Genomic DNA, 24778 nt, shown 5'->3' with positions numbered 1-24778 from the left:
TCGAGAATTTTGTTTCGTGCCCATCACTATCACAGTATTCAAACAGTGGGCATTTTGTATCCCGTGAATGTTCTGTCCTGTGCGTACGTTGAGCGGGGGTCAACATGCAGCATAAGAGGACGGGTGAGGACGGGACGGGACAGGGACACCGCCAGCGGCAGTGCCACTTGCCTGGCGCGCCTAGCGTTTCCGCAGAGCCTCAATATTTAGGCACCTCACCACTGATTCCACCGCACTATGTAGCTGCGTGTTATCCCGTGCTTTCAACCCGATCGCGTGTGAACCTTTTACTACATGTAATTCTTCTTTTCGGAAGTCGCAGTAACTACCACATGAGAGAGGACATTTTATACCTTGGATTCAATGTTTTGTAACTGATTATTCTTCAATGTTCCTCAATATCCCCTGTGGTACAAGCGAGCACACGGGTGTGGTGTGAGTCAAACAACCGGGTGGTGTAGTTACACTCTCATGTTGTGTAGTTAAACAATTTTTTCGCCGGGATATTTTTCATAGTGTAATTACACCACTGAGTTGTGTAAGTTGTGTAATTACACCACACAAAAACTCTTGCTCGTGGTGTAATTACACAACGTTGTGTAATCATACCACGTTTAGCGAATTGTGTAATTACACCATGATCTACCCCACTAACACTCTTTCTAGCTCTGCAGGCGCACTCGAGCTCGCGCTTATATAATTACAACATTTAAATTTATTATATAGATTTATCATGAATATTAATATTAATTATGACGCGGTAATATTTTGAAGCACTATTCAGCCATTCTTCCATTCATTCTTCCCTTTAGTTATACATGTATTTAATCAGTATTAGTACGGGTATCATTCACACACGTTTTTCTTGTCACATGCTGTACAGTCGTAGTTTTATTTAATTGATCTGCCCTCCACCAGTGCCCGAAGTACTACCGCCAGTAGTAGTATTGGCAGGCGCCTTCTCAGCGATCACCCACCAATCCATATTGCCCCAGTAGCACTGAACATTTTGCCACCAGAATGGTTCCAGGTCAGTAACGGTGCCGCGGACGTGGCTGTTGTTTTCCAGGTGCTTCAAGATGATGGAATTGTCCTTTTTCTTCACCCAGCCACTCAAGAACACACCTTTGCCGTGACGTATGCGCAACTGAGCTCCAATCTCTGGGACAGTTCGAGCAGACCAGTCCCTTACAATTCCATACGTTTCGTTGATACCGGGAGCGAGTCCGGGATGGAGGATTTGATCGATATCTGATGATAATTGTTTGTTACATAATTATAATGTTGATTCTAGATCTAATCATGATGGATATATATACAGTTAGCTGCCTTGCACGTACAGACAATTCGAACAGACCCACGATCGGCTAGTTCATTGGCAGCTTTGGAGGGATTCTTAACAGACTCATTGATGGATGGCATTTTTGATGATTGTGCTGCTGTAGTTGATGATAATTAATTCTTGTATATGGTGGTGGGGGTATGTGCGTGGGTGGTTGAGAGTTGTAGCTGAGAGGCTTTGTTGAGCACTTAGTCACATCTAAGTTTTGTGGGTTAGGGTTGATCACAGCCTCATGCAGGGTCAAGCTGTATGCGCCCTGCACCAGTTACAGTACCAAAAATCACCCGGATATTCGACCCTGAGCTAGTAGACTAGACGTCGTCGACAATGTCGAGAACGCGAAATATTCTAGAATAATATCTCGAACATCAACCTCCAACCCACCAATTGCAAAACCATATCATTTCCGTCAAAATCCGACATCATGAGACGAGAGTGTACATGCTCTGTGTATGGGGGGGCGATCCACACGGTCAGAACCCAGCGCGAATGAGAGCGGCATTCAGCCTTACTTCGACGAGATAATCAACCGGCAGCATTGAGATCTCGAGCTCGATGTCCTCATCAGCACCGAGGACAAGAAGACCCCCCTTCCCCACCTGGCCAAACTGCCTTCTCCTCCGCCTCTGGTTCCGACGTAGACGATGAGGACCATCCTTCTCCGCCTCGTCAAACTAGTCTTGACTCCTCCTCTGGCTCCGATGTAGACGACAAGGACCATCCTTCTCCGCCTGATCAAACCGCCTCCTCCGCCTCTGGTTCCGGTGTAGACGAAGAGGACCATCCTTCTCCGCCTGGTCAAACTAGTTTTGACTCCGCTTCTGGCTCCGACGCAGGACATACACGTGATAATTCAAGCCCCAAAGCGGATGATGAGGATGTTTCTTTATATATGTCACATTCGGAGCCACAGGAACCCCCAAACCCCTCTACAATATTTACCGACTTAAGAGACCTACCTCACTCCACTGTTTCCCCAGGAGCTCGAAACTCACCCTTCCAGAACCATTGGGACCCCGAAGAAGTCTATTAAGAGTTGGGTTCTGAAGCTGACGATGACATTGATTCATTAGAGTCATTCGGTGCGAGCGATACATCAGGGCCTATAGGTCAGATGAATCGTGGGATTGCCGATTATTCCGACGAACCTGCTGGTGATTTGGATGAGTTTAGCTCAGATTCCGATTCGGGGGAGGAACTAGGAACTCAAGAGGACATTGATTTGTCTGTCATCAGTGAGCACGATGAAGAGTTCTTTGATTTCCAGGATCTGATTAGTCGACTACTCACGAAGCAGGAGATGCTGTCCTTTTCGATACACGACATTGCTCTGAAACACAAGATAGCAAGAGAGGCAGCACTAGATACATTTGAGCTTTTCTCAGCAGTTCTACCACCGGAAGAGAAGCCTTTTGAGTACTGTACAGTGTGGGCCAGGATACAGAAAATGACAGGGATCAAAGAAGTGTTGTATGACTGTTGTCCATTAAGCCACATATCTTATGCCATGTATCCTGACCTAGATCGGTGTCTTACCTGCGAGCACCCTCGATGGAAGCCAAGCAAGAACCCCGACGATGATCCTTCAGCTGCACAAGCGCGCAAGCCCTACGCAACCCATGGGTATATCCCAATCAAATATAGACTGAAGCTTTTATACTCGAACCCAAGTATGGCTGCCTTGATGGTAACATATCGTTACGGCGCAGAGCAGCAACGCGCAAGAGGAGTTCGAACAGACTTTTGATGAACTGATTTATTCGAAGAGAAAAAGGAATTCTTTCCGAATGACAGCGATATTGCGTTCTTATTAAGCACAGATGGAGTGCGTGTCTTTAAGAGTAGAAGAAACTTCAGCATATGGCCAATCCTATTGGTGAGTAACAATGTTAACGTGTTCTGCCTCAAAGTTGAGTTTCTTCGTTGCTAAATACTCAAATGAGTTAGTTAAACTTAAACCTACCACCACTCGAGAGGTTCAAAAAATGACACATGTTAATGGTGGGTTTTATCCCAGGCCTGAACAATCCCAAGGACCTCGACTTTTTTCTGTTTCCTCTTATTGAAGAGTTGAAGGAGCTCGAAGCTGGGGTCACCAATATATGGAATAGCGCTCGGCAGACATGCTTTACTCTTAGAGCTCACGTCTGCATTGTCGGTGCTAACATGCCTGGTCGAGAAAAATTAATGAACTTCAAAGGTGTGCTTTAATTTTCTAGAATCCCGGCAAAACTACAACTCGAATTTTTCTATTTTAGCTAACACCCCCGGCCCATTACCCTATAATACATATAGGCAATAGAGGAACTAGCTACTGCCCTTATTGCTACATCCACGGAGTTCACAATAGAGATGTCTACTGTCCACTAAACCCTACAACCAACCCCCCATCGGGTATAAAGCCTGAAGTCACGTCTACTTGGCGCTCATGGGATCCTTCTGATTTACTGATGCGTAACGATGAACAGTGTCGCAGGATTGCAGACCACGTAATAGAAACTGGTGACGATCATGCAGCAAAAAAGTACTGAATAAAAGGCTCATGCTCTTTATCAGAGCTTTCGACGATCGATATTCCTCGGAGATTCCCACATATGCCATGCATCTATGGTGGGAGAATGTAATACCAGACCTGGTTCGACATTGGCGGGGAAAATTTACAACTTCTGTACAGGTGGAGACCATAGAGTCACTAATCGCGGACGATATCGATACCAACAACGGACCAGACAATCAACCCAGCCAGCGCTTACCTTCGAATTCGCGCAGATCCAAGACAACTCCCGCAAAAACAAACACGGATGGTAAAAAGTTCGTCAAAACAAATGACGAATATAATATTCCCTCAGATCAATGGCTACAGATAGGTAAGGACATGGCTAAAAGCAGCATCACATTCCCGTCTTCTTTTGGGGAGCCTATACGTGACTTCGCAGAACACTATCAACATCTCAAAACGACGGAATGGAGAAACTTTTACCTATTAATGGCCCCTATCTATATGAAAAACAGATTACCAGAAGAGGATTATACAGAGTTTGGGAACCTAATCGACGCTTTACATCTGGCCTGCAACTACACCATCACAGAAGCCGAGATACTTGTGCTTGAGGAGCGCTTGAAGAGGTTTGTCGTTTATTACAAACGTCGTTATTATTGGCGGTTGTGGGATAAGCTTTCCTCCTGTCTTCCTGTCATCCAGCAGGTTTTGCACATCGCACAAGCTGTCCGATGGGCTGGCCCAATGTATATGTATTCACAATGGCCAATGGAGCGGGCATGCGGCATCATTGTAGCGTCGGCAAAGTCCAGGGTTTCCGCGAACCGCAACATGGGTATCACAATTGTTCTTCAAGAGCAGCGAAACTACCTACCTTACTTGATTCCTGCTCATCCCGACGGCGATCTCAACGATGAAATAGAAGACGATGATGGGGCTGTACTTCTTCACCGACTGTTCGGTCGAAGATTAGCACACAAAAATATTCCTTCGAAATCATTGCTTACAATGAATAAATCTTCTGGAACTCTAGGTTCACCAAAAAAGCAAGGAGTTTTGGGTGTATGGGATCGACGTGCCCTCCAGAAACTTTTGTCAAATAGATTCAATAACGTTGTTCCGTTGGATTCAACGCCCAAGAATTGCGTTCATTGGGCTTCCTTCTCTTCTGGAGTTCGTGGTCTAGCCAAAAAAACGTTCACTATTGTCTCGACACATATGAGGAGAACTAATTCAACAAGGAGTTCTTCCAAGATTCGTTATGAGTTCGAGACAGACATAGGCATGAGATACAGCGGATATGGGGAGGTTATATTTTGCTCTTCTGTCGCCAATGAAGACATGAACCTGCTGCGTTAATACGAACCACGTGTACACATGGGCAACGATGAAAGGGAGCACGCTTCCCGCAACTTTGCCTATATCCAAACATTTAATGTAGAGCTTGAAGATAGGCTCTTGTTAAAAACAGGGCTTGGGAGAAAAGAAGTGATTCAGGTTGACCAAATCGTTGATCTTATTGGATTGATAATAAACGAGGGCCGAGAATATATCGTTTCGCGTTTCACTTGTTTATTTTAAGGTAATTCTTATATCTCTATGCCCCATTACTAACTCTATATAGCTTAGTACCTACCATATCCGGTTTAGCTTGTTTATGGCAACGCGCTACCTCACCGAATTTTCAACGTCACCCCCACTTTTTTCTACCTCATCGACCTTATCCCCATCAACACTTAACGCCCCACAATTAAACTTCCATCTCCGCCATTGCATCCTCGTTCACGCACCATCATCGCAAATGGACAACTTCATGGAGAACCCTGCATTTCAGCAGTTTATGCAGGAACAAGTCAAGTTGCTCACTGCTATATCGATGTCGAAGAATCAAGAGGCTCCGCCTGCCACCGATAGTACCGCTATCAGCGCAGGAACCACCAATAGAGGTAAGTGATATGAATAGATGGCTTTTCTTTTTCCTTCCCTAATAAATTAACATCCAGTTTCAAAAAAAAAAAATCCCAGTCAGTAACACCCCGGACGTTTCCCATAGCCAATCTCAGACTCTCTCCTCGCCACCATCCATGACCGGCAACAGATCCACGAAGCACAACCATGTGTCGCAGGACCCATCAAGTTCAAGAGATCGCAATGGACACATTGACATGTATTCAGGGGATGATCTCGACCAAGAAACCCCTCAATGTCCAAGACCAAAAAAGAAAAACGCGCAGGTCGAGCAGCAGCAGCCGCGGGATGAAAGCGATGAAACTGTCCAACTTCAGTCGTCCTCTACTGCGGGAGAAAAGAAGAAAGCGCCGTATAGTGACAGGAAGAATCTAGCTTCACGTATGAAGTTAACTGCCTCGGACAAGAATACTCTTAACTGGTTGGTGCGGGAGCGTCGGGAGTATTTGCAGATGATTTGCTTGCGACGCGGAATAGTTCTAGATAAGCCATTCTCTACGTATTCGGACACTGACATGTTTAGACTCGTTCGGAATGTTACGTCAGAGATGCAACGAAGGTATGGCCAGTGGTGGACTCAAGAACTAACCCGGGATTTATTACATGCCATTTGTCTTGATAAAGTGTGCAACGATAAGAAAGCGGAGCGACTTCGGTTAGAAAAAGAGGCTTTGCTTGCCGCTGCGAATGGAACGGGTGATACAGGTAATGTATCAACACCAGTTGCGAGTACATCAAAGTTTAAGTTAGTTGCCACCCATCGGGCCGCGAGGGCAGGAAAAGCCAAGGAGCCACCGGTGGAGGAACAAGAGGGTGAGGAGGAGGATGAGGAGGAGGAGAAAGAAGAAGAGGAGGAGAAAGAAGAAGAGGATGGAGATGAGGAGGAGGAGGAGGAGGAGGAGGAGGAGGAGGAGGAGGATGGTGATGATAATGATACCGCACCAATGCTCCCTTCCCATCTCAATGGAAACAGGGGTTATCCCTCCACCTCCATGCACCCCCGAGGTATTACTGAGTAGAGCAATCTCCACCTGCCCCAATTGCTCAGTATACTAACAAGTTTCCCATTCCTATACCACTGACAGACTCCAATAGTCCAGCTTCATCGGTGGTTTCACCCCTCGCATATAAAGGGCCTAATATGGCGGCCATACGATACAACTCCCAACTCGGGGACTGTCAGTTATATGCGAATTTGGAGCCTGTGGTTCACAGAAGCATGTTCCACAGCCAAATCCCTTATTCCCCCATCCAGTTAGTGCCAGAAATACAGATATCCCCACCGACTTACATCCCTATCCATATCGCTGGGCATCCTCCGGTGTATGTTGCAACAAATATGTCTTATAATGAGTTCGAACGACTTGTTGCCCCGCGCATTGTAATACCTGATGATAGGTTTCTACAATATCGTCCGAAAACTGGTGGGAAATGGTTGAGCGTAGGATACGAAGAGGCTTGGATAAAGCTTGTAGCGACATGTGGAGAGGCTGTAGCAGAGGCGAAAATGGTTGGGGAATCATATTTTAATGAGGACGCGCCAGACTCGGTACGTATTTCGATTTATTCATGGGGGAGATGCTGACATTAATTCATAGGATGGCGAGGGGGTCTGCGGTACGGGTTACATTGATCCAGTTCTCTTGGAGGAAAACAGGCCCAGTGTAAAGATTCCAGTCATCTATAGCAATGATTATTACTAAACTAACCTGGTGTGGCCCGTCTGGGTATAGGAAATTCCGCGTATACCGGTCGCCGTTGCACCCAAATCTAAAAAGGTGGCGAAGAAATCGGCGGTTGGTAAATCGTAGGCCAGAGTTTCCCAGTTACCGGAATCTCAGTTACCGGAATCTCAAACCCGGCATGATGAACAGCTGTCTTTGGCCCCAGCTCGTTCCAGGAGTAAGAAACCCCCTATCCAGGACAAAGGAATGGCCTCTAAAATCAATACACAATTCAGTGCGAACGTCGGTAGAAGTTTAAGTGGGAGGGAGATTAAAAGGAGTATGAAGGCCACACAAGCCCTGGATGAAAAGGCCGAGAAGCAAGCAACTAACCACTACACGGCTGCCAGAATAGACATAAAGCGAAGAAAAGGGAACTTCGCACCTTGAGTGAATGGGACTATTAATATCCACAGCACATATTAAGATTACAGCTATCCGGATGAAGCCCTCAGAGCTAGTGGGGCGACATTGGAAAATTTACAAATCGTAACACCCTATTCAAATGCGCGTGACTGCGAATATCAGAATCCGAGAGCTAACAAGCAATGTCTTCCATTAGGTTTATGCATTTTTCTTTTTCAAATTAGATCCATATCGATTTTACCGGCCGTATCATTAGGCGTTACAGGTTCGGAGGTTTGTATTTCTACATGGTTGGTTGGGTTGGGAGTATGGTTTTTGAGGTTTAGGCCGTGGTGGGGGAAAAGGAACATGAATAGTGGCAAATAGCAATAGATAAGCGCTACACTTATAATATTAATAAATATAATAATCAATCACGTATTATGTAAGCCCCGATCGCGGATGTAGACTTTTAAGCATCCGCGTGTAAAAAAAAGGGGGGTCAAGCTGGGTGCATTTACACAATGTGATGGGGTAAAGTGCACAACTGGGTGGTGTAACGACACAACTGGGTGGTATAAGGTACACAACTGGGTGGTGTAATGACACAACCGGATGGTGTAACTACACAACGTGTTAGTGTAACTACACCACCAGCAAAAAATACCACACCCGACGCCAGTTGTTTACCTACACCACACGATGGTGTAATTACACAACTAGACATGGTGTAACTACACAACGCATTTATGTACCACAGGGATCACGCTTGACGGCGATCTGACACTGAAATATAAAGTTGGGGTTCAGCAGTCTCGGCTGTAGCCTTCTGCCGGATCTATTGCCAATATGCAAAAAAGGATTGTGATATCCCGGTCACCTTCGAGGTCATTTGACCTGTAGCTTGATCAAAAAAAATAGTAGCTTAGAGACCGGGGCAGTGTGTATGTTAGGCACTGGATACAGCCCCAATCAACAATTTCTGCATATTTTAAACCCCATACAAGCTACCACCAAATTGAGAAAGATAAATCAAAATCTGGATATAAGCCCAAAAAGAAGAAAGAAGAGCAGGTATAATATGAACCCCGGAGTACCCAACCACATTGTGCTGATTCATATCGCTCAACGGAAGAAAGGTCTGGTCGATCTGGCACTGTGCCTTGTAGCTTCAAGTCATATATCTAACCGACACACCAACGCTGTCCCGCTGCAAGATGCTGTACGATTACTTCGCCCCTAGCAGCTGGTATTTCAGACATGGCCCTAAAGTCGACTAGGGCCAGATATCTACAATATATTACATCATTTTCCTGTCGAAGAATGGCCACAAGAACACTGAAATTAAGCCTTGGGGGTTTCTGAATAACCGCTAGTCGCTCAGTTTCGTGGACCAATTTGTCAAATGCGATGATCTTGTCTTGGTATGCCTTAAATTCCTGTGGTGGAGTATTGAGAGTGATAGTCGGAACTGGGCACAGTAGCTCACCCTCTGGCAGTGATTCGTGAGATCGCTTGATGTAGAAGTGAGTCCCAAGAATAGCAGGGAGTGTGACCTCTGTTATCCGGAAGCCGGGAAACATCATAAAAATTCCGTTAGCATCTCGAGTTCCGACATCCTGGTGGTACAATCCTAGGGAATTTAAGGTTCTGGCTTGCTTTAAGGACGACTTGGGAGCCCATCTATAGCCGTCGATCTCTAGATTTTCCTTATCAAGGAAGAGAAGATCCGTAGGGAGCTCGGAGATGTACGAGTAGAACAACGCCATTCTACGATTAGGGCATTTTGTCTGCGACAACTCCTTGAGATCGTAGCCAAACACTGATGCAAGACATATCGACTCGTCTTCCACCCTACTCCTTGATCGGTACCGGAGTGCACGAACAACTATTTTGAACATGGCTGCATTATCGCCCATCAGCGGCAGAGAATTATACAGCTTGCTGATCGCTTTCTGCGTATGACAGAGACTTAAGAAGCCCTGTTTCGCTCCCAACAAGTGAAAGGGAAGGGCTCCATTGGAGTATTGAATTTGCAGTTTCCCGTAGTAGTTGCCCTCCCCCGAAATTACTGCTTCCTGATATGTCCACAGTCTTCGCATCCACCCCGAGAATAGAAGACGGGTTCCTCTCTCCAGTCCACCGGCATTTTTGGGACATGTCTGCATGTCGGCATCAAGAACAAGCACCTGGCTAGCTTCTCTGAATGTCTTTGCCAGGCCCACAATCGTTGCCTTTCTATCTTCTCTGAGGTCTGGGTGCACGGGAATGCACGAGGTATCCATCCAGATCGGAGGTTGCTCCAGCCGGTAATCTTCCTTCGCACCGATGAGCACCAGCTCTTTGGTCACGGCCCTCAAGTGAAACAGCTGGCATCGCGGGAGAGAATTGGCCCTGGCATTCCCAAGGCCCTGTGCCCACGTGAGATATGGGAACATATGGCGAAGATTCGACCACCTCCAGCTTGATATCTTTGTTATGGGGACCATAGGGTACAATGTTGACGACTGGTGTACCCCCTCGGCGCAGGAGCATACCTCCGGGACATCGACGGGTATATGGGAGCAGCCGGAAGAACCTTGAGCCCGACAGGCTTCAGTGTGGCTTGTCTCGTACGTGGCCTCGCTTACAAAATTAGATTCACAGCTCTCCGGAGTGCATTGCTGGTGCGATTGCCGGTTGGGTATGCCGGAGAGCCAAAGCAGGCTCACAATGTATAAACCAGTGTGGTCCAGCATGTCATGGAGCATCATGACGGTATTAATGCACCATCCCGCACTCAGCATACGCTTCTCAAGTGGATTACTTTTGTGAAAGGATCCCGTTCGCCTCAGCACAGAATCTGTAGAGCTTTTTAAGGTGATTACTGCCGCGTTCAGGAGGGATTCGCCGAGTATCAGGATTGACATCGCGATGTCTCAAGATAAGACATCCGTTATCCGCCACCTAGTGGGGGAAACTGTGTCCATGTGCCTCCCACAGAAATTTTCGACCGCTTGAAACACCTTCTGCATTTCGAGCTCTTTGTGTGCTGCTATGGCTCGGTCTGCTCCCCGGTCGATCATATCACCAAATTGTTGGCGGAGGGGTGCTGTGTTGATAACGGGATCCATCCCTTGGTATCGGATAAAGAGGCTCAGGTCCACATCCCTCCCCGAAATTAGAAGTATCTCGTGGAGCATTCCGAAAAAGAGCCAGGTCTGTAAGAACTGGGCGACTCGTTCTGGGGAGCTTTCGCTGCCGTCCAGCCGCACGGGGCCCTTCTGAGCATCGAGAGCCTTTACGCGCGGGGAACCCGAGGAAGCCCTTTTTGTCGTAGTCTCTGGGTTTGCAAAGACATGGGATTTCGGGGTGGGGGTTTGACGGCCCTTCAAGTTCAGGGATGTGCCAGGAGCTGGGAAGTGCGAGGGCAGTGGAAGACATGGTTCCAATTGGATTGATGGTGGTTTGGATCTGGCTGTCAGAAAGGGGTTGAGAGACGGCCTGCTGTCTATAAGGTGGTCGGTTTTTGGAGTCAAAAAACGGGGTCCTAGCTATAGATTACCTGTGTTGATGTTAGCTTGCCGGCCCTTCACTTCTCTCTCTCTCTCCATGGTGTCACCTACAGTCCCCGAATTATGTTGGTAAATAGTGAAATAAGAGTTGCTAGGGCGGCTGGTATGAAGTTATGAACAATCTCGGAGCTCGATGAGTTGTTGATGTCGATGTGATTGTGCGCAGCATATATATACCCCGCCATACCCACCGCCGCGTGGAGAGGCTACCCCACCACTCACTCGCCAGAATAGTCTAACCCTAACCCTGACCAATTGTTTAATGAGATATTGTTTTATAATGGGAACGCATCGAACGGAAGCTTCTGTAAATGATGAGACTTTTGGGAAGGGGTGTTGATACATAATGTCAACGGTCTGGCCCATTTAGTTAATCATGACTCAACGAGGAACTAAAACAGTTGCAATACTGTGTAGTAAAGCCTAAAGATTTATAAGGGTGGTTGATCATGCATGTGCGATATCTTATTTCCCACGATAAGTACATACTTGTAGTAACTCCTTGGAATATGGATTAGGGGTATATCAGACAAGAAATTATGATTGTGTGATGGATCCCTCGGTAACGGGAGCAGACAAGCCACCTCTATGGCTGTGCATATGTTTCACACGTACGTACTTCCATAGACAAGGAATTGCTAGATCTCGGATCCGAAGGAAATTGACATCAAGAAGTATTATATGGTAGATTACCCATGAGTAAAGCATTTAAGTTCATAGTCACAACTCCTTCTCGATTTACCGAATAAATATATATTTCTGCCAGTGAAGCCGCAGTTCACTTGTACTGGTAGAACGGAGACTCAGCTTCTCTCAGTGTAATATTAGTATAAAAGAGATCCCAATTACCCTTTAGATTAGAATTGAAACATTTAAAACCATTAGTTCGACGTTTTGATCGATACCATTAAAACCACTGGTAGTAAGAATCGAGTGACCGACCATGACGACCACTGATATCTATCCTTTTTCCCGCGTTCTTTATGTTGGCAAAACAAACTATAAGGAGCTAAATATTTCCGGGAGCCGAATTATCTTCTGTGCCAGGAAGGGTGGGCGATAGACGCACCCTCAGTCAGTACACCTCCCAAATCGGTCTTACTTAAGCAGATTTAGAGTCAGGTCATCAGGAAATGCGCATAGTACCACCCTTAAGAGCAGTAAACGACAAGAACGGAATTGGAAGCCAAATACAGTAACCCGGACTTGAATTATTTCCTGCCTTTACTTCCCCTCGAGAAGCAGATAAACATTGAATTAGCCAAAGGACAAGACAGAATCCTTAGAGGACTGATGAATAAGCGAATTATCCGGTATATATTTCATGTTTCCGAAAAGTACTACACTTTCCCATATGGACCCCAACCTTAAACAGAGTGTTCTTATCTATACTTACCACCAGTTTTTTGGCCCTATTGACACACTCTCATGGCATGTATTCTCATCCCCTCCACTTCCTCCAGGTGTTTCCGTCGGCCTAAGTCCACGCAGGTAGTCGTATGCAGCCTTTCCAGGCCCGATTTCATACATGCCGGATAGACTACTAAACACTACTGAGTACCTCCCGAGGCGGCTTTCTGTTGTGCCCTCCTCCTTTGTGCTCCATCCGTCACTCTCCTCCTTCCATTGAAACTCTATACTCCCAACCCATTACGCCGCAATAAAGTCGTATGACTGTTCGGGACATATCATGGGCTTTACAACCAGAGCCCTCGGGTACCACTGGATCCACTCGCATAGAAGTACATGCTCGTTTATTCGTCCTTCGGAGAGAGCTTCTCGCAACCTCACTTCGATCAATGGGGGTACAGCCTTCCAAATAATTCTTGCCCGCTTTTGAAGGTAATCTATGGAGCACACATCCCACGTTCCATTAAGTGTCCACTCCTGCGTGCCTTCTCATGGTTCGAGAAAGAGGTGACCAGATGATCCCGGGTTACGAGTAGCGGGCATGTCGAACATATCCATTGGACATCACGAGAACGAGGGGTGCGCTATCGTTTCTTTACCGTGGAAGAGGTTATCAGAGCTTATATTCCGTGCGTGTTTGAGTACATTCCGATTAGAACTGCTGGCGTGAGGCATTGATCGGTATCTCTACTCCACGAAGAATCGACGCAATGATGCCTTTGTCGAGTGGCATTGAGACGTAACGCGGCCCCAGGATGAGCAAGATTTTATCCAGTTTTTTCACAAACTGTCGCAGCTGTCCTATGGCTGATGTTGCAAGAAGCCGGCATGACGAGCCACGAAACCCAGCAGAAGCCAGGATATCACCATCCAAGTCCTTGATTACGAGATCTGCGAACAGAACCTTGACTTTCCGACTCACCAGGAGCTCAAGGGCCATCCATCCTCTGGTCTACCACGAGGACAAGAGGATAGCGAAGCAGGCTCCTTTCTCTTTTCGTTGGTCGGATTCCACTCAATGGTACTTTTGAACATAAAGATCATGAAGGAGTGTGGTCTTTGCGCCCTGGTAGTAGAGCTGCATATTGTTTATTGCTGCACCAAACGCTTGCTTCCCTTTAGGAAGACAGATTGTGTCCTACCAGATTCCTATGCATCCTAGGCTCGCTGCGATGCTACAGCAACGGTCATAGAGACACCGATTGAACTCGTCTCTGCCGTTCCCAGTGCCATCTTCCCACACGTGAGAGATAGCCATGTAGGGCTGGTCAGGCTCTACAATCGATGTGCCGTCAAAAGTCCACGCCGTCGAGACTCCGTTAATTGCCGCCTCGCTGAGTAAATGGTCCAGGAATAGTGGGATTGGATCAGAGGTAAGATTGCAGGTAGGCCCTCTCTCTGTCCCGAGGGTACAGATATGTAGCTGTTTTACATTCGTAAGCTCATTACGGATTCCTGACAAAAGTCAACGGTACAATCTTCGTGCCCTATATGCGGGGAGACAAGTCTCCCCGCATCCTAGGGTATGACGGTGGGAAGGTTCAGATGTCCACGGGGCATGTTGCCCACGATGCCCCATGTACATCGTGGACACAGACATGTCGATTTTGCCCGGCTCATGGCCTCGAGGGTTCGGGCGTTGTTAAGATCCAGATACTCCATCAGGGGTGGAGTAATTCGCGGAGAGCGAAAGGTACCATGCAGTCGTGAAATCCACTCGATCAGCTCAAACACCTCCACCAGGCTCACCGACTCTAGCCACCTCTGGTTCTCCCCATATCGAGATTTCTTGTGAAGCAGGCCATTGAACAAGTAGTCGAGTTCGCCCACATTCATCCAGGTTGGGTGACGCGCCCCTCAAAACTGCAAAAACGAACACATGCATGCAGAAAGCACGACTATCCAGTCGCGTAACCCGGGCCATGTCAAGCAATCGGGCATAAATATACTAAGCGACGTGGAGAGGGCCTTGCAGCTTGTCTGAGTATAGACCCTGATTGAGCGCCAACGGCAGTAAACAGACACAGCTTCAAGAAGACCGAGAGAACTACTTTCTTTGAGCCACATATCCGTTGCAGGCGCGCCGATGCCTGTAATCGGGTTGGAACATGCCGTACTTGTCGAGTCTGGCGGGGATGGAAACAGCAACTCGTTATAAAACTCTTCCGGGGTGCAGCCCCTCTGAGACCATGGGAGCTTGAGGAGATGGGAACGGCTTGAAACTATGGTGTATAAAATATAAGTATATTGTGGCTTACGTGTGATGAATATATACCACGTAGAAGGCGGGGAGAGTAATATTTAAGGCGGAAATTTGCAGCTCTCGTTCGGGCATGATGAGTTAAGCACGCGAGCTCGGTGTAGGACTTTTCGAGAAAAATCGCTTCTTAACAGCTATCGACTGCAGTGGAGCTAGTTTAGCTGATCAAGTACATTTATGTAGTATGTTTCCGTGGATCTCCGGGGTAACGAACACTGTGGGTTGAGGGGACATTCATAGCACTAACTGGGGCGCAGGGTAACAATACTTTAGGGAGGTTTCGGCTTTTGTGTAGACCTGTCTGATCAGTGATTTGTTGGTGGAGGCATGCATCATGTATCCTTCCACGTAAGGCCAATATAAATCTACATACATACATCGAAAGTGGATACCGACTGAGATATCATGACCGAAGCTCACCTGCAGCCAAGCCTTCAGGCAATACATGGAGTAAACTAACAGATAGCTTCTCTTGAAATATTACGCTTAGCACATTTCATAGTATTGGAGGATTCTCATTTGTTATCATGAGTCATGGGTTCTGACTCATTCTTTCTCTAGTATTTATTAGTCATGTTTTTCTGTTACTTATACGGTTATGATTTACTATGTTTTGTGTTACCTTTCTTTAGTATAAATACAGAGCATTCCCTTCCTCTAGTTAGTTGAAATAACACGCTCAATTACTACACTTCTCTACATAGATTTTCTCTAGCTTCAATCACCTTCAGACACGTAATAATACCTATGCTGATAACAGGTATGACAAAGCCCTCTCAATGAGGCTCCTGTTTCATACCCCTCATCCCACGGCTGAGAAAAAGCAAATCCTAGTGGTATGTTCGAATTCTTCTGATAAGGTACAGCGAGGTTACCCATACGCTTCAACAGACATCACACCATCCAGATTTCAAGCTGGTGGGTTCGTTTCGGAGATTCTCGATGCTAGCATTTGGTGCAGTTCATTTAGAGAAGTGTCCGCTTGTGATAGTCAAAACATAGATAAATGATCCATGCCTCATAATATTTCCCAGTACATACCCCGCACATAGTCACTAATTGTTATCGAGACGTCGTTGTGTATACTGAAATATCGCGCCAAGCTGCATACGGTGGAGAATCTTGCGATGATGTTGAAGTCAATCACATGCTGGGTGATCGCACAGATACTGGTTTTTCCTCGCTACATATTGGATGGTGTCTTGTCATTGATTCCCAGACCATGGGTACAGAGCCTGGAAGTCTGAAAATGGCCAGAATTGGCAATGCTATTATCAATACTGATAAAGACGGTGTCCCTGATCAAGGTCTGAAAAACGGCCAAGAAACAGCCAAATAGGTATATACTCATCGACTGTGATACAGTTTGAGCTTTGGATTCTCATGTGATTTGCTTTAATAACTCTCTACGACTGACACTGATATTTTTCTAAAGCTCTCCCGAGCCTAGTATCAGCCCGACACCCGTCCCCATCTTCGACCTGCAATTAGACCGCCTGGGTGGATTATGTGATTTGAAGTGTGGGAGAATAGACGACTTGAGGAGGGTTTGAACACGTGACCTTTGTGAGGAATATGTTTATAGTGCAAAGAACATACTATTGCGCCGCTGAGCTCCAGCGACAACTATGGGAGTTTGTTGCTCCTTAGATACAGATAATTCTTAGTACCACTTGATCCCCTGATTACATAATCCTAGCGCTAAGCCTCCTTGTTCCAACTATGAGTCATCCCTTATACATGAGTAATTCCCATACATAACCGATGTCGCAATGCCATATTTTTACAGATTAGTCCTGAATATTGATGAACTTGTAACTCTATTTCGATTCTGACTCCTGTACTGCTCTAATTTCATGGACCTGGAAATGCCCAGGCTACGAATCCTTGAGTACCTGGTCTTTAAACTAGAGGAGGTCTGCTATGCTGCCATGTCTTGCCCTTGAAGAGACATTCAGCTACTTCCGCCGTACTCCAATCCTCTCAAGAGAGCTTTCACCGTCAAAGAAGCCGAACATGCAGAGTAGATCAGCTTTGATATACACCGGACAGCCTGTCTCGCATCAATCCATCTCGAGAGCATAGCGCTATGGCTCGACAGACAGTGCATTCTCCAGAGCAGAAAAGATGACAACAATTGGCAAATCCAACGCATGTTTAGGATGTATGCCAGGTGCGATCCCTGCCTGATCCTTCCCGGTGGTCTCGTCCAACTCATAGGCCTCTCCCAGCCAACATCATGGGCCGACAGAGTTTGGATGCTGCAGGAGGCCTGCGCACTAAAGAGGCTCAGATGCGTATTTTCCTTCCCACACGAAACTTATTACGAGTTCGCGCTGCAGCAGTGCATTTCTTCTGGCTTCGGTCCACAGTTTCTCGAGTTCCTAAATCAAACAGAGAACCCTATCCAGTATATCCTTGAGCTTCAGTGTTCCGCCGTCTGTGACCTTATGGCATTACTGAGTGTGACGAAGACCGGAACTGTAGGTTTCAACTACCATGAGGCTGTACTCTCACAGCAGTATGACAAATTCCCCGTCCACATAATCTATATGCCTGCCGCAACTATCTTGCACCGCCCATTGCAGGTCACAAAAACACCGCTGATGCTGTGGAGAGTGGCGTACACCCGTTCCTCCTTGTGACTGGTGGACATGGTACTCAGCTTTATGGATCTCCTCGGTGTCAACCTAGATGTTTTACGGTTCGGCCCTGAGGATCGTGTCAGTGCCACTATCGCCTTGATCAAGGCGTACATAGCGCGTAGGAATATGGCTATCTTGCTGTACATTGCACCTACGATCGCTACTGCGCTTGAGTTGTCAATGCTGCTTGAGGTCTCAGCGATTCATGAGAGCAGCGGAGTGTTCATCAACATGCTGGAATGGAAGATACTGGCCTTTACGGTGCTCAGTTTGAAGCAGTCCTGGGAGTAGGCGGTGCGCTGAGAGGATGGATGAGCGACGCAGCATATTTCCAGTTCTCTGGGAAGTCTGTGCTCATTCTGAGGGGCCTAGAGCGGCTGTAGAGGTGAGGAAATAAGGTGGCTTATGGTCTGTCACCTCGCGGACATATGACACTACGCATACATACGGTACCGTAATTGGAAGTCGGAATGAGTACAATAAGGACTATCACAAGAGGGGGACCGGGTCCGGTGGTTTCGGTTAGAGAGCTGACGCCGATATTTGTGGAGAGACTTGGGTTTGAGTGGTTCCGCTGAGTAGGGATAGAGAGATATACCGATGAGAAGGAGAATATGGAGTGGCAGTAGATGTATTGAGAGTTTAGTATTGGGGGGCTGGGGAGATGGGGGAGGGTGAAGTTTGAGGTCACGTCAGAGGGACTGAGTCCTCTTACTGCCGCTGTATAAATCTGTAGATTCTGAAAATCCACCCATGTTGTATGCATGCGAAAAAGTTGAAATAGCGAAGTGAACAAATGGTGTTTCAAGTGCAGGCACTTCACAGAGTCTTTAATCAGGCGTGTGCCAGACCAAGAATTGTTACTTGATCATTGGCCCAGTTGGTCAGATCATCCAAATACACCAAATACAACGCTGTTGGGCGTCCATATCTAGAGAAAGAATTATTGTTTGAAGATCTATGATACAAGAAGGGCATAAATTAGACAGGTTTATCCATGTATATATGAACGCAGAAGCTTGATGAATTGCATGCTTCATTTCTTTATTGACCCTAACCCTAGCATGAACTATTGGATGTTGTTGTTGATTTATTCCATATATGGAAATGAACTATTTGAGATTGATTAAGTCTTAACTGGCTTCTGTACTCCTTCTCTATCAATCATCCATTATTGTACGAGTTTGGGGGTGGGTCCGAATGCCCAGATGCACCTGCACCTTGGAATATCATTATATATGTAAGCAAGAGTGGTATGATATATCACTATAGAGTACCGTTCGAAGCAAGAGTGGTATGATATATCACTATAGAGTACCGTTCGAAGCAAGGCTGTATTGAATTTGAAGATCAATAGGAGTTATGGGACATAGACACTCAGGATCCCATGTATCCGCAATTTGTATTGGATTATGGATATTATCAAGTTCTCCAGTTAATAGGAACTTTGGGCCACGGTGTCGTTAACGAGAACTCTTAGGTGCATCCCTCTACCACTCCCCCAATGAAATATTTCAAGGATCATTTTCATTGCACTTTAAGGTGTTGGCAATGATGAACAAATGAACAAACCTAACCCTAACCCTAACCCTGGATTTCTGAATTTAGCATATTGAATGTCAATGATTGTGCAATTGCAACTCTAAGCTTTGGACGGGGCCGATTTAATACAGTGTAGATTGTGCTTGCAATACATACTGTCCTCATTTATCTACGCCTCACTACTCAGCTCAATGCTCTACGCTAAGGTCTGCTGGTGCAATTACGTTGCTATATATATCTCAAGTTAAATAAGCTATGGATTGCCTAAGGTTATACGCTATCTCTATTTTTACACCCTCAAGCATGGTACGCGGTGCTCCATCTCACGTACCCACTGAGGCCACCAATACAGAATAGCCTACAAGCTCTACCTCTTAAGAAAGATTGTGGGGGTTAGATGAGTTTCGACCGGCCTCTTCCTCACCACATATGTCGATATTATCGAAACCCTCCTCATCCTGTAGAAGGCATTGACGGCTTATGTTTACCACTGCGATTCCATTATCGATGCAGTGATAAAGGAAGAGAAGTGCTGGTGTGTCTGGTAGAGTAAATGTGGGTCCATCACCTCAAATGACAAATATATAGTTTATCTTGGTGATTCAGTCTGTTACATACTATTTGGTATCATCCGGCCTTAGACCTGCCTCACCGTCTAATCTCAGACCCTCTTGAGTTGCATCAAACCCCTCCAAAGTGCATATATCAGGTGGACTGGAGGAATCCAGCCTAAAGATCTCGAAATTCAGTAGCGTATTTGGTGCCCACCGAAAGGGGGCATGTCTGATTCTCTCAATACCGGGAAATATAATATCTGAAGGTATATTATATGATTTTGTAGGAAGTATCGCAATCCTATTATCAAAATTCGGTAGCTAGACAATATCTTTAATGCCCATACTTATTATAGTTGCCAGGATTATCAATTCGTCTATCATTTCGCTGGAGGAGCGATGCTTGACATTGAAACAAAGGCGCTTATATGACATACATGTACCTGTCATCGGGATGGAGGGAAATTCCACGTCCAATGTCCCACCACCTTCAAAAGTTTAATATTTGGCTCCTCCTCTAGTAGTGGAATGTCGGACAGGATTTTGAGGTTGCCCTGGAACCGTCGCCCCACAGTTCCGGGCTCCGTGGCTATGGGTCGAACAGGACGACCTGAGTCCATTCCCATCATGAGGTATGCACGTACAGGGGGTCATGGTCGTGATTGCGTGGGCGGAGGTGATGGTTGGGGCCCGTTGAGTAGGGTAACTCACTGTGAATCTTGGCGACCCGTCCTGGTTCACTCCCGGCACCGCCACTCACCGGGCTGGTACAACGATCGATGACTGCATGACGCCGAACATACCGTCTCGAGCCCACGATCATGACGGCACTCAGAACTCAATGATGCCGCGTTTCCCCATCCTCTGCTTCTTTCAAGGGGGTGAGTAGCGAGTATTCCGCAGGGTACGAAGGGTGTAATAGGGGGCGGTATGGGAACTCGCAATAGGGGTACTACGGGACTCTAGCGTTGGTAAGGTTTGACGGAACACGGAGAAAGCAAGGCGGTGGTCTTCTTTGAAGGAAGAAGAGGACGATAATATTGTTTAGCAATAAACAGCGTAGGTACAGAAGACGTTGCGTAAAGAAAGAAGAAGAAGAAAAAGAACGAGAAGTACAAACAACCCCCCTTAATATACTCAAGGAAATCCCAGCGATGACAAATCCAACATGACTCATACATTAACAATCAACAGAACCCGATAGAACCCAATAGAACATTTCTGACTAATGCAACTCTTCGTAACCCCGTTCCTCCACTAATCGATCCATGAAAGTAGCCCCTCCCTTCAAGCGCGAGCTCCTGCGAGCCTTAACCTTAATCTTGCCTTCCAACGGTCCAGGTTTGTCGGGGTAATGTGTATGGAAGATATTGACGGCGGCGGTATTGTCGTGGTATGCGGCGGGTTCCCAGGTAGGGTCGGTATAGCCTGTCTATTTAAAAAAATATTGCAGGCCACCATTCCGTGTTTCTCGCGAGTCCAAGATTTCCTCAACTGCATACTCCTCCTCCTGCTCGACGATAACAGGTGGGGGTGGTGGTTGAATTTGCCCCGGTACACGATCGTTTGCAGCGGAGTCTAGCAATGATACATGGAAGACGGGGTGCATCTTCATACTCCTAGGCAGGTCGACTCGATACGCATATGGCGATATAATTTCTTTAACGGGGAACAGCCCCAGCTTCTTCCAGTCCAGCTTCCGGGAGTTACGCGTGGTTCGGATATTTTTTGCTGAAACAAACACCACATCGCCGATATCGTACCGTGGAGTCGGCGTTCGTTTGGTCTTGACGGCCTGCTCTTGTTGATCTTGCGTCGTGCGGATGATGGAACGTAGGTACTCATGGAGTTCTTTCATCTTCGAGGCGAAGTCTTTAGCATTAAGACTCGGTGGGGTCCTGTCTAGCGATTTAATCGTCACTGTGAACCGGGGGTGGAATCCATAGTTCGCGAAGAATGGTGTAGCTTTAGTGGATGCGGAGACCTGGTTGTTGGCGGAGAATTCTGCCATAGGAAGCCATTTTACCCAATCGTCCTGTTGATAAGAAACATACCCACGTAGATATTGCTCCATCACAGCATTCAGCCTTTCGGTTTGGCCGTCGGTCTGCGGGTGGAAGGCGGTAGACATCCTTGCTTCGATATCGAGGTGTTTACAAAGAGCCTTCCAAAACTTGTCTGTAAATTGCGTACCGCGGCCGGAGGTGACGTGTGTGGGTAGGCCGTGGAGCTTCCATATGTTTCGCAGGTATAGTTGAGTGACGTCTTCGGAGTTGACAGTTGTATTACAGGGCAGGAGATGTCGCATCTTCGTTAACCGGTCAACAACTACCATAATTGCATCGTACCCTTCACTCTCCGGTAGGCCGGTAACGAAGTCCATTGATACCTCCTGCCATGGTTGTTCGGGAATCGGTAAAGGTCGAAGTACGCCGAGTTTTCCGTCGGTATTGGGCTTGCTTCGTTGACAGGTATGGCAGTTCCGAACATAGCGGGCAATGTAATTCCGCATAAGGGGCCAGTAGTAGTCTCGACTGACGAGTTCGAATGTTTTTTCGCGTCCCGGGTGTCCAGCAGAGGCAGCGTCATGGTAAAGTTGGAGGATCCGGAGCTTAAGAGGGTCGTAATCGGGGACATATATGCTGCCTCGTTAAAGCAATCGGCCTTCAACCTCGGTGCATTCGGTGAGTGATATGTCCTTTGATTGTTGTTCACCTTTGTTCCGCATATCCAGTATCTTTTGTGGAAACGGGTCAGCGCTATATCCTTCATCGAATAGTACATGCAGTGAGGCGTTCTTTTCAGCGGGCTCGTTTGAGAAAGAAGCCGCCAACAAACTTAGCTTTGCATCAAGATTCTCCTTCTTCAACACAACTTGACTCTGATGCGATTGTCTTTCATCCCCCTCTCCAGGGAGATCTCCTGATCTTCTTGTCAACGCGTCCGGTTTCCCTCCTTGTTTCCCTGGTCGGTATTTGATAACAAAATTAAACCGTGACAGATATTCTGCCCACCATGCTTGTCTCCGGTTGAGTTGTTTGGTACTCATAAAGTATTCAAGATTCTTATGATCGGATATGACGGCGATTGGGTCTGCAGCTCCTTCAAGTTCCGGTCGCCATTCCTCAAAAGACCGAATAATTGCCAGTAGTTCCTTGTCGTAAATCTCGTAGTTACATTCGGCGGGGGAGTGCTTTTTTGAGAAGTATGCGACAGGTCGAAGGGTACCATTGTCATCGTATTGGGAGAGTACACCGGCAGAGACATAGTCAGATGCGTCAGTTTCCATGGTGATTTCTTTCTCGGGGTCAAAATGAGTAGAATGGGAGCCGTGATGAAGGCTTCTTTCAGGGCGTTGAAGGCGGTTTGGGCTTCGGGTGTCCATCCAAATGATATGTCCTTACGCGTCAGTCTGGTGAGGGGAGAAGCCAGTTCCGAGAATCCACGTATAAATCGGCGGTAAAAGTTAGCAAACCCTAGAAATGCTTGCACATCCTTGACTGTTTTGGGGACGGTCCAATTCTTCACTGTCTCCACTTTTCTTGGGTCCATTTTGGTACCGTTGGGTTCGATAATAAGGCCAAGATAAGTGGTGCTTTGTGTATGAAATTCGCATTTCTCCGGTTTCAACAGTACTCCATTTCTTTGTAGGGCTTCCAGGACCTTTTCGACGTGTATTTGGTGTTTCTCGAAGGTGTCGCTATAAATAAGAATATCGTCGAGGTAGGCTGTACAGAACATATCGAGGTAGTCGCGGACGCAATCATTGAGAAAATGTTGAAAGGTGGCTGGTTCATTGGTAAGGCCGAAGGGCATCACCGTATATTCGAAATACCCATAACGCGTTCGGAAGGCTGTTTTCCATTCTTCACCCTCAGCCATTCGGATCTGATTGTATCCTTGGCGAAGGTCAAGTTTGATGTACCACTTGGCTTTGGAAAGGTGGTCGAGAGTTTCCCGAATGAGTGGCAGCGGGTAGCGGTTTTTGACAGTGAGTTCGTTGAGGCCACGATAATCGACACAGAGGTGGAGTGTTCCATCGGCTTTTTTAACAAATAGGACAGGGGCACCGGCAGGCGAAGAGCTGGCCTGAATGAACCCCTTTTGGAGATTGTCCTGTATGTATTGTTTCAGCACAATGAGTTCCTCGCGGGACATACCATAAAGTGGCCCAAAAGGGGGCTCTTTCCCTTCCTTGAGCGGTATCTTATGATCATAGGGGCGGCGAGGCGGCATCTCGTTAGCGAATTCTTCGTCCATCATTTTATAAAACCTCTTATACCGGGTTGGGACCCGGTTCCTCCAGTCTCGCTTAGGGGCCTGGCCCATTGCTTGATCTATTTCCTCAATAGTTGTACTAACATTTGGAGTTTGTCTCTTCGAGTAAAGCGACAAAGAGCAGCTGAACTGACGAGGTGGAAACGGGGCGGTGGTGCAACCCCTCTAATGGGAACGGGTATCGGGGAATAGTTGCACTTGCGTTTGCAGTATTCGGAGTCGAACAGTATGCTATTGTCCTTAAACCGTAATGTTGCGTCGTGCAATTGAAGCCAGAGGATTCCGAGGACGAGTGGGTACGAGCCGAGTTTGGTAACGAAGAAGGGGGTAGTTTCATGGTGGGAGTCAATTGATAGCGGCAGATAGCAGAGGTGGGTAATTTGTCTGGAAGATATGGGCCGACCGTCGATGACTTCAAGAGTGCGGGGTGATTTGAGGGGGAGAAATGGGAAGTTGTTATAGCGCGCGAATGTTTCATCAATGAATGCGAATCCGGAACAACCGGTATCGATCAGTGCGTGGGTTTGAATGGATGTTTCATTGTTTATAATTTTACAAGAAGCAACAAAATGATCCCCATCCAATTTATCCTCCACAGACGATACCGAGAAGCCAGAGATAGAAAACGCAGACAAAGGAGAAACATTGGAAGGTCC

At 46.8% G+C, this 24778-nt stretch overlaps 8 protein-coding genes across 8 annotated transcripts; 4 read left to right on the top strand and 4 right to left on the bottom strand.

The window, feature by feature from the left end:
* Positions 1–895: 895 nt before the first annotated feature.
* H6S33_007263 (uncharacterized protein) lies at positions 896–1422 on the bottom strand (the record flags this gene model as incomplete). The annotated part of the gene is made up of 2 exons (XM_044839004.1): positions 896–1251; positions 1341–1422. 2 exons carry the CDS (start codon positions 1420–1422, stop codon positions 896–898), a joined length of 438 nt encoding a protein of 145 aa, XP_044688799.1.
* Positions 1423–1766: 344 nt separating this feature from the next.
* H6S33_007262 (uncharacterized protein) lies at positions 1767–3089 on the top strand (the record flags this gene model as incomplete). Its single annotated transcript, XM_044838993.1, has 3 exons — positions 1767–1814; positions 1911–2366; positions 2418–3089. 3 exons carry the CDS (start codon positions 1767–1769, stop codon positions 3087–3089), a joined length of 1176 nt encoding a protein of 391 aa, XP_044688798.1.
* A 713-nt stretch (positions 3090–3802) lies between these two features.
* H6S33_007261 (uncharacterized protein) lies at positions 3803–5201 on the top strand (the record flags this gene model as incomplete). The annotated part of the gene is made up of 3 exons (XM_044838982.1): positions 3803–3831; positions 3899–3962; positions 4017–5201. The coding sequence occupies 3 exons, from the start codon at positions 3803–3805 to the stop codon at positions 5199–5201; spliced, it is 1278 nt and encodes a 425-aa protein (XP_044688797.1).
* A 442-nt stretch (positions 5202–5643) lies between these two features.
* H6S33_007260 (uncharacterized protein) lies at positions 5644–7924 on the top strand (the record flags this gene model as incomplete). The annotated part of the gene is made up of 6 exons (XM_044838971.1): positions 5644–5788; positions 5868–6815; positions 6896–7359; positions 7409–7474; positions 7544–7610; positions 7701–7924. The coding sequence occupies 6 exons, from the start codon at positions 5644–5646 to the stop codon at positions 7922–7924; spliced, it is 1914 nt and encodes a 637-aa protein (XP_044688796.1).
* A 1139-nt stretch (positions 7925–9063) lies between these two features.
* Positions 9064–11302, bottom strand: H6S33_007259 (uncharacterized protein; the record flags this gene model as incomplete). Its single annotated transcript, XM_044838960.1, has 4 exons — positions 9064–10504; positions 10686–10825; positions 10885–11116; positions 11175–11302. 4 exons carry the CDS (start codon positions 11300–11302, stop codon positions 9064–9066), a joined length of 1941 nt encoding a protein of 646 aa, XP_044688795.1.
* A 2193-nt stretch (positions 11303–13495) lies between these two features.
* Positions 13496–13783, bottom strand: H6S33_007258 (uncharacterized protein; the record flags this gene model as incomplete). The annotated part of the gene is made up of 1 exon (XM_044838916.1): positions 13496–13783. One exon carries the CDS (start codon positions 13781–13783, stop codon positions 13496–13498), a length of 288 nt encoding a protein of 95 aa, XP_044688794.1.
* Positions 13784–17757: 3974 nt separating this feature from the next.
* Positions 17758–18039, top strand: H6S33_007257 (uncharacterized protein; the record flags this gene model as incomplete). Its single annotated transcript, XM_044838805.1, has 1 exon — positions 17758–18039. The coding sequence occupies one exon, from the start codon at positions 17758–17760 to the stop codon at positions 18037–18039; it is 282 nt and encodes a 93-aa protein (XP_044688793.1).
* Positions 18040–21069: 3030 nt separating this feature from the next.
* On the bottom strand, positions 21070–24181 carry H6S33_007256 (uncharacterized protein; the record flags this gene model as incomplete). Its single annotated transcript, XM_044838694.1, has 4 exons — positions 21070–21272; positions 21303–22490; positions 22560–23215; positions 23320–24181. Coding segments are annotated over 4 exons (2909 nt in total), but the record flags the coding sequence as incomplete, so codon positions are not given.
* Positions 24182–24778: the final 597 nt, after the last annotated feature.

The sequence above is a fragment of the Morchella sextelata genome, assembly GCF_020137385.1.
Source record: "Morchella sextelata strain SCLS chromosome Unknown scls_23, whole genome shotgun sequence".
Classification (NCBI taxonomy): domain Eukaryota; kingdom Fungi; phylum Ascomycota; class Pezizomycetes; order Pezizales; family Morchellaceae; genus Morchella; species Morchella sextelata.
The sequence above is the reverse complement of the archived record's forward strand: the minus strand, read 5'-3'. Positions and strand labels throughout refer to the sequence as shown.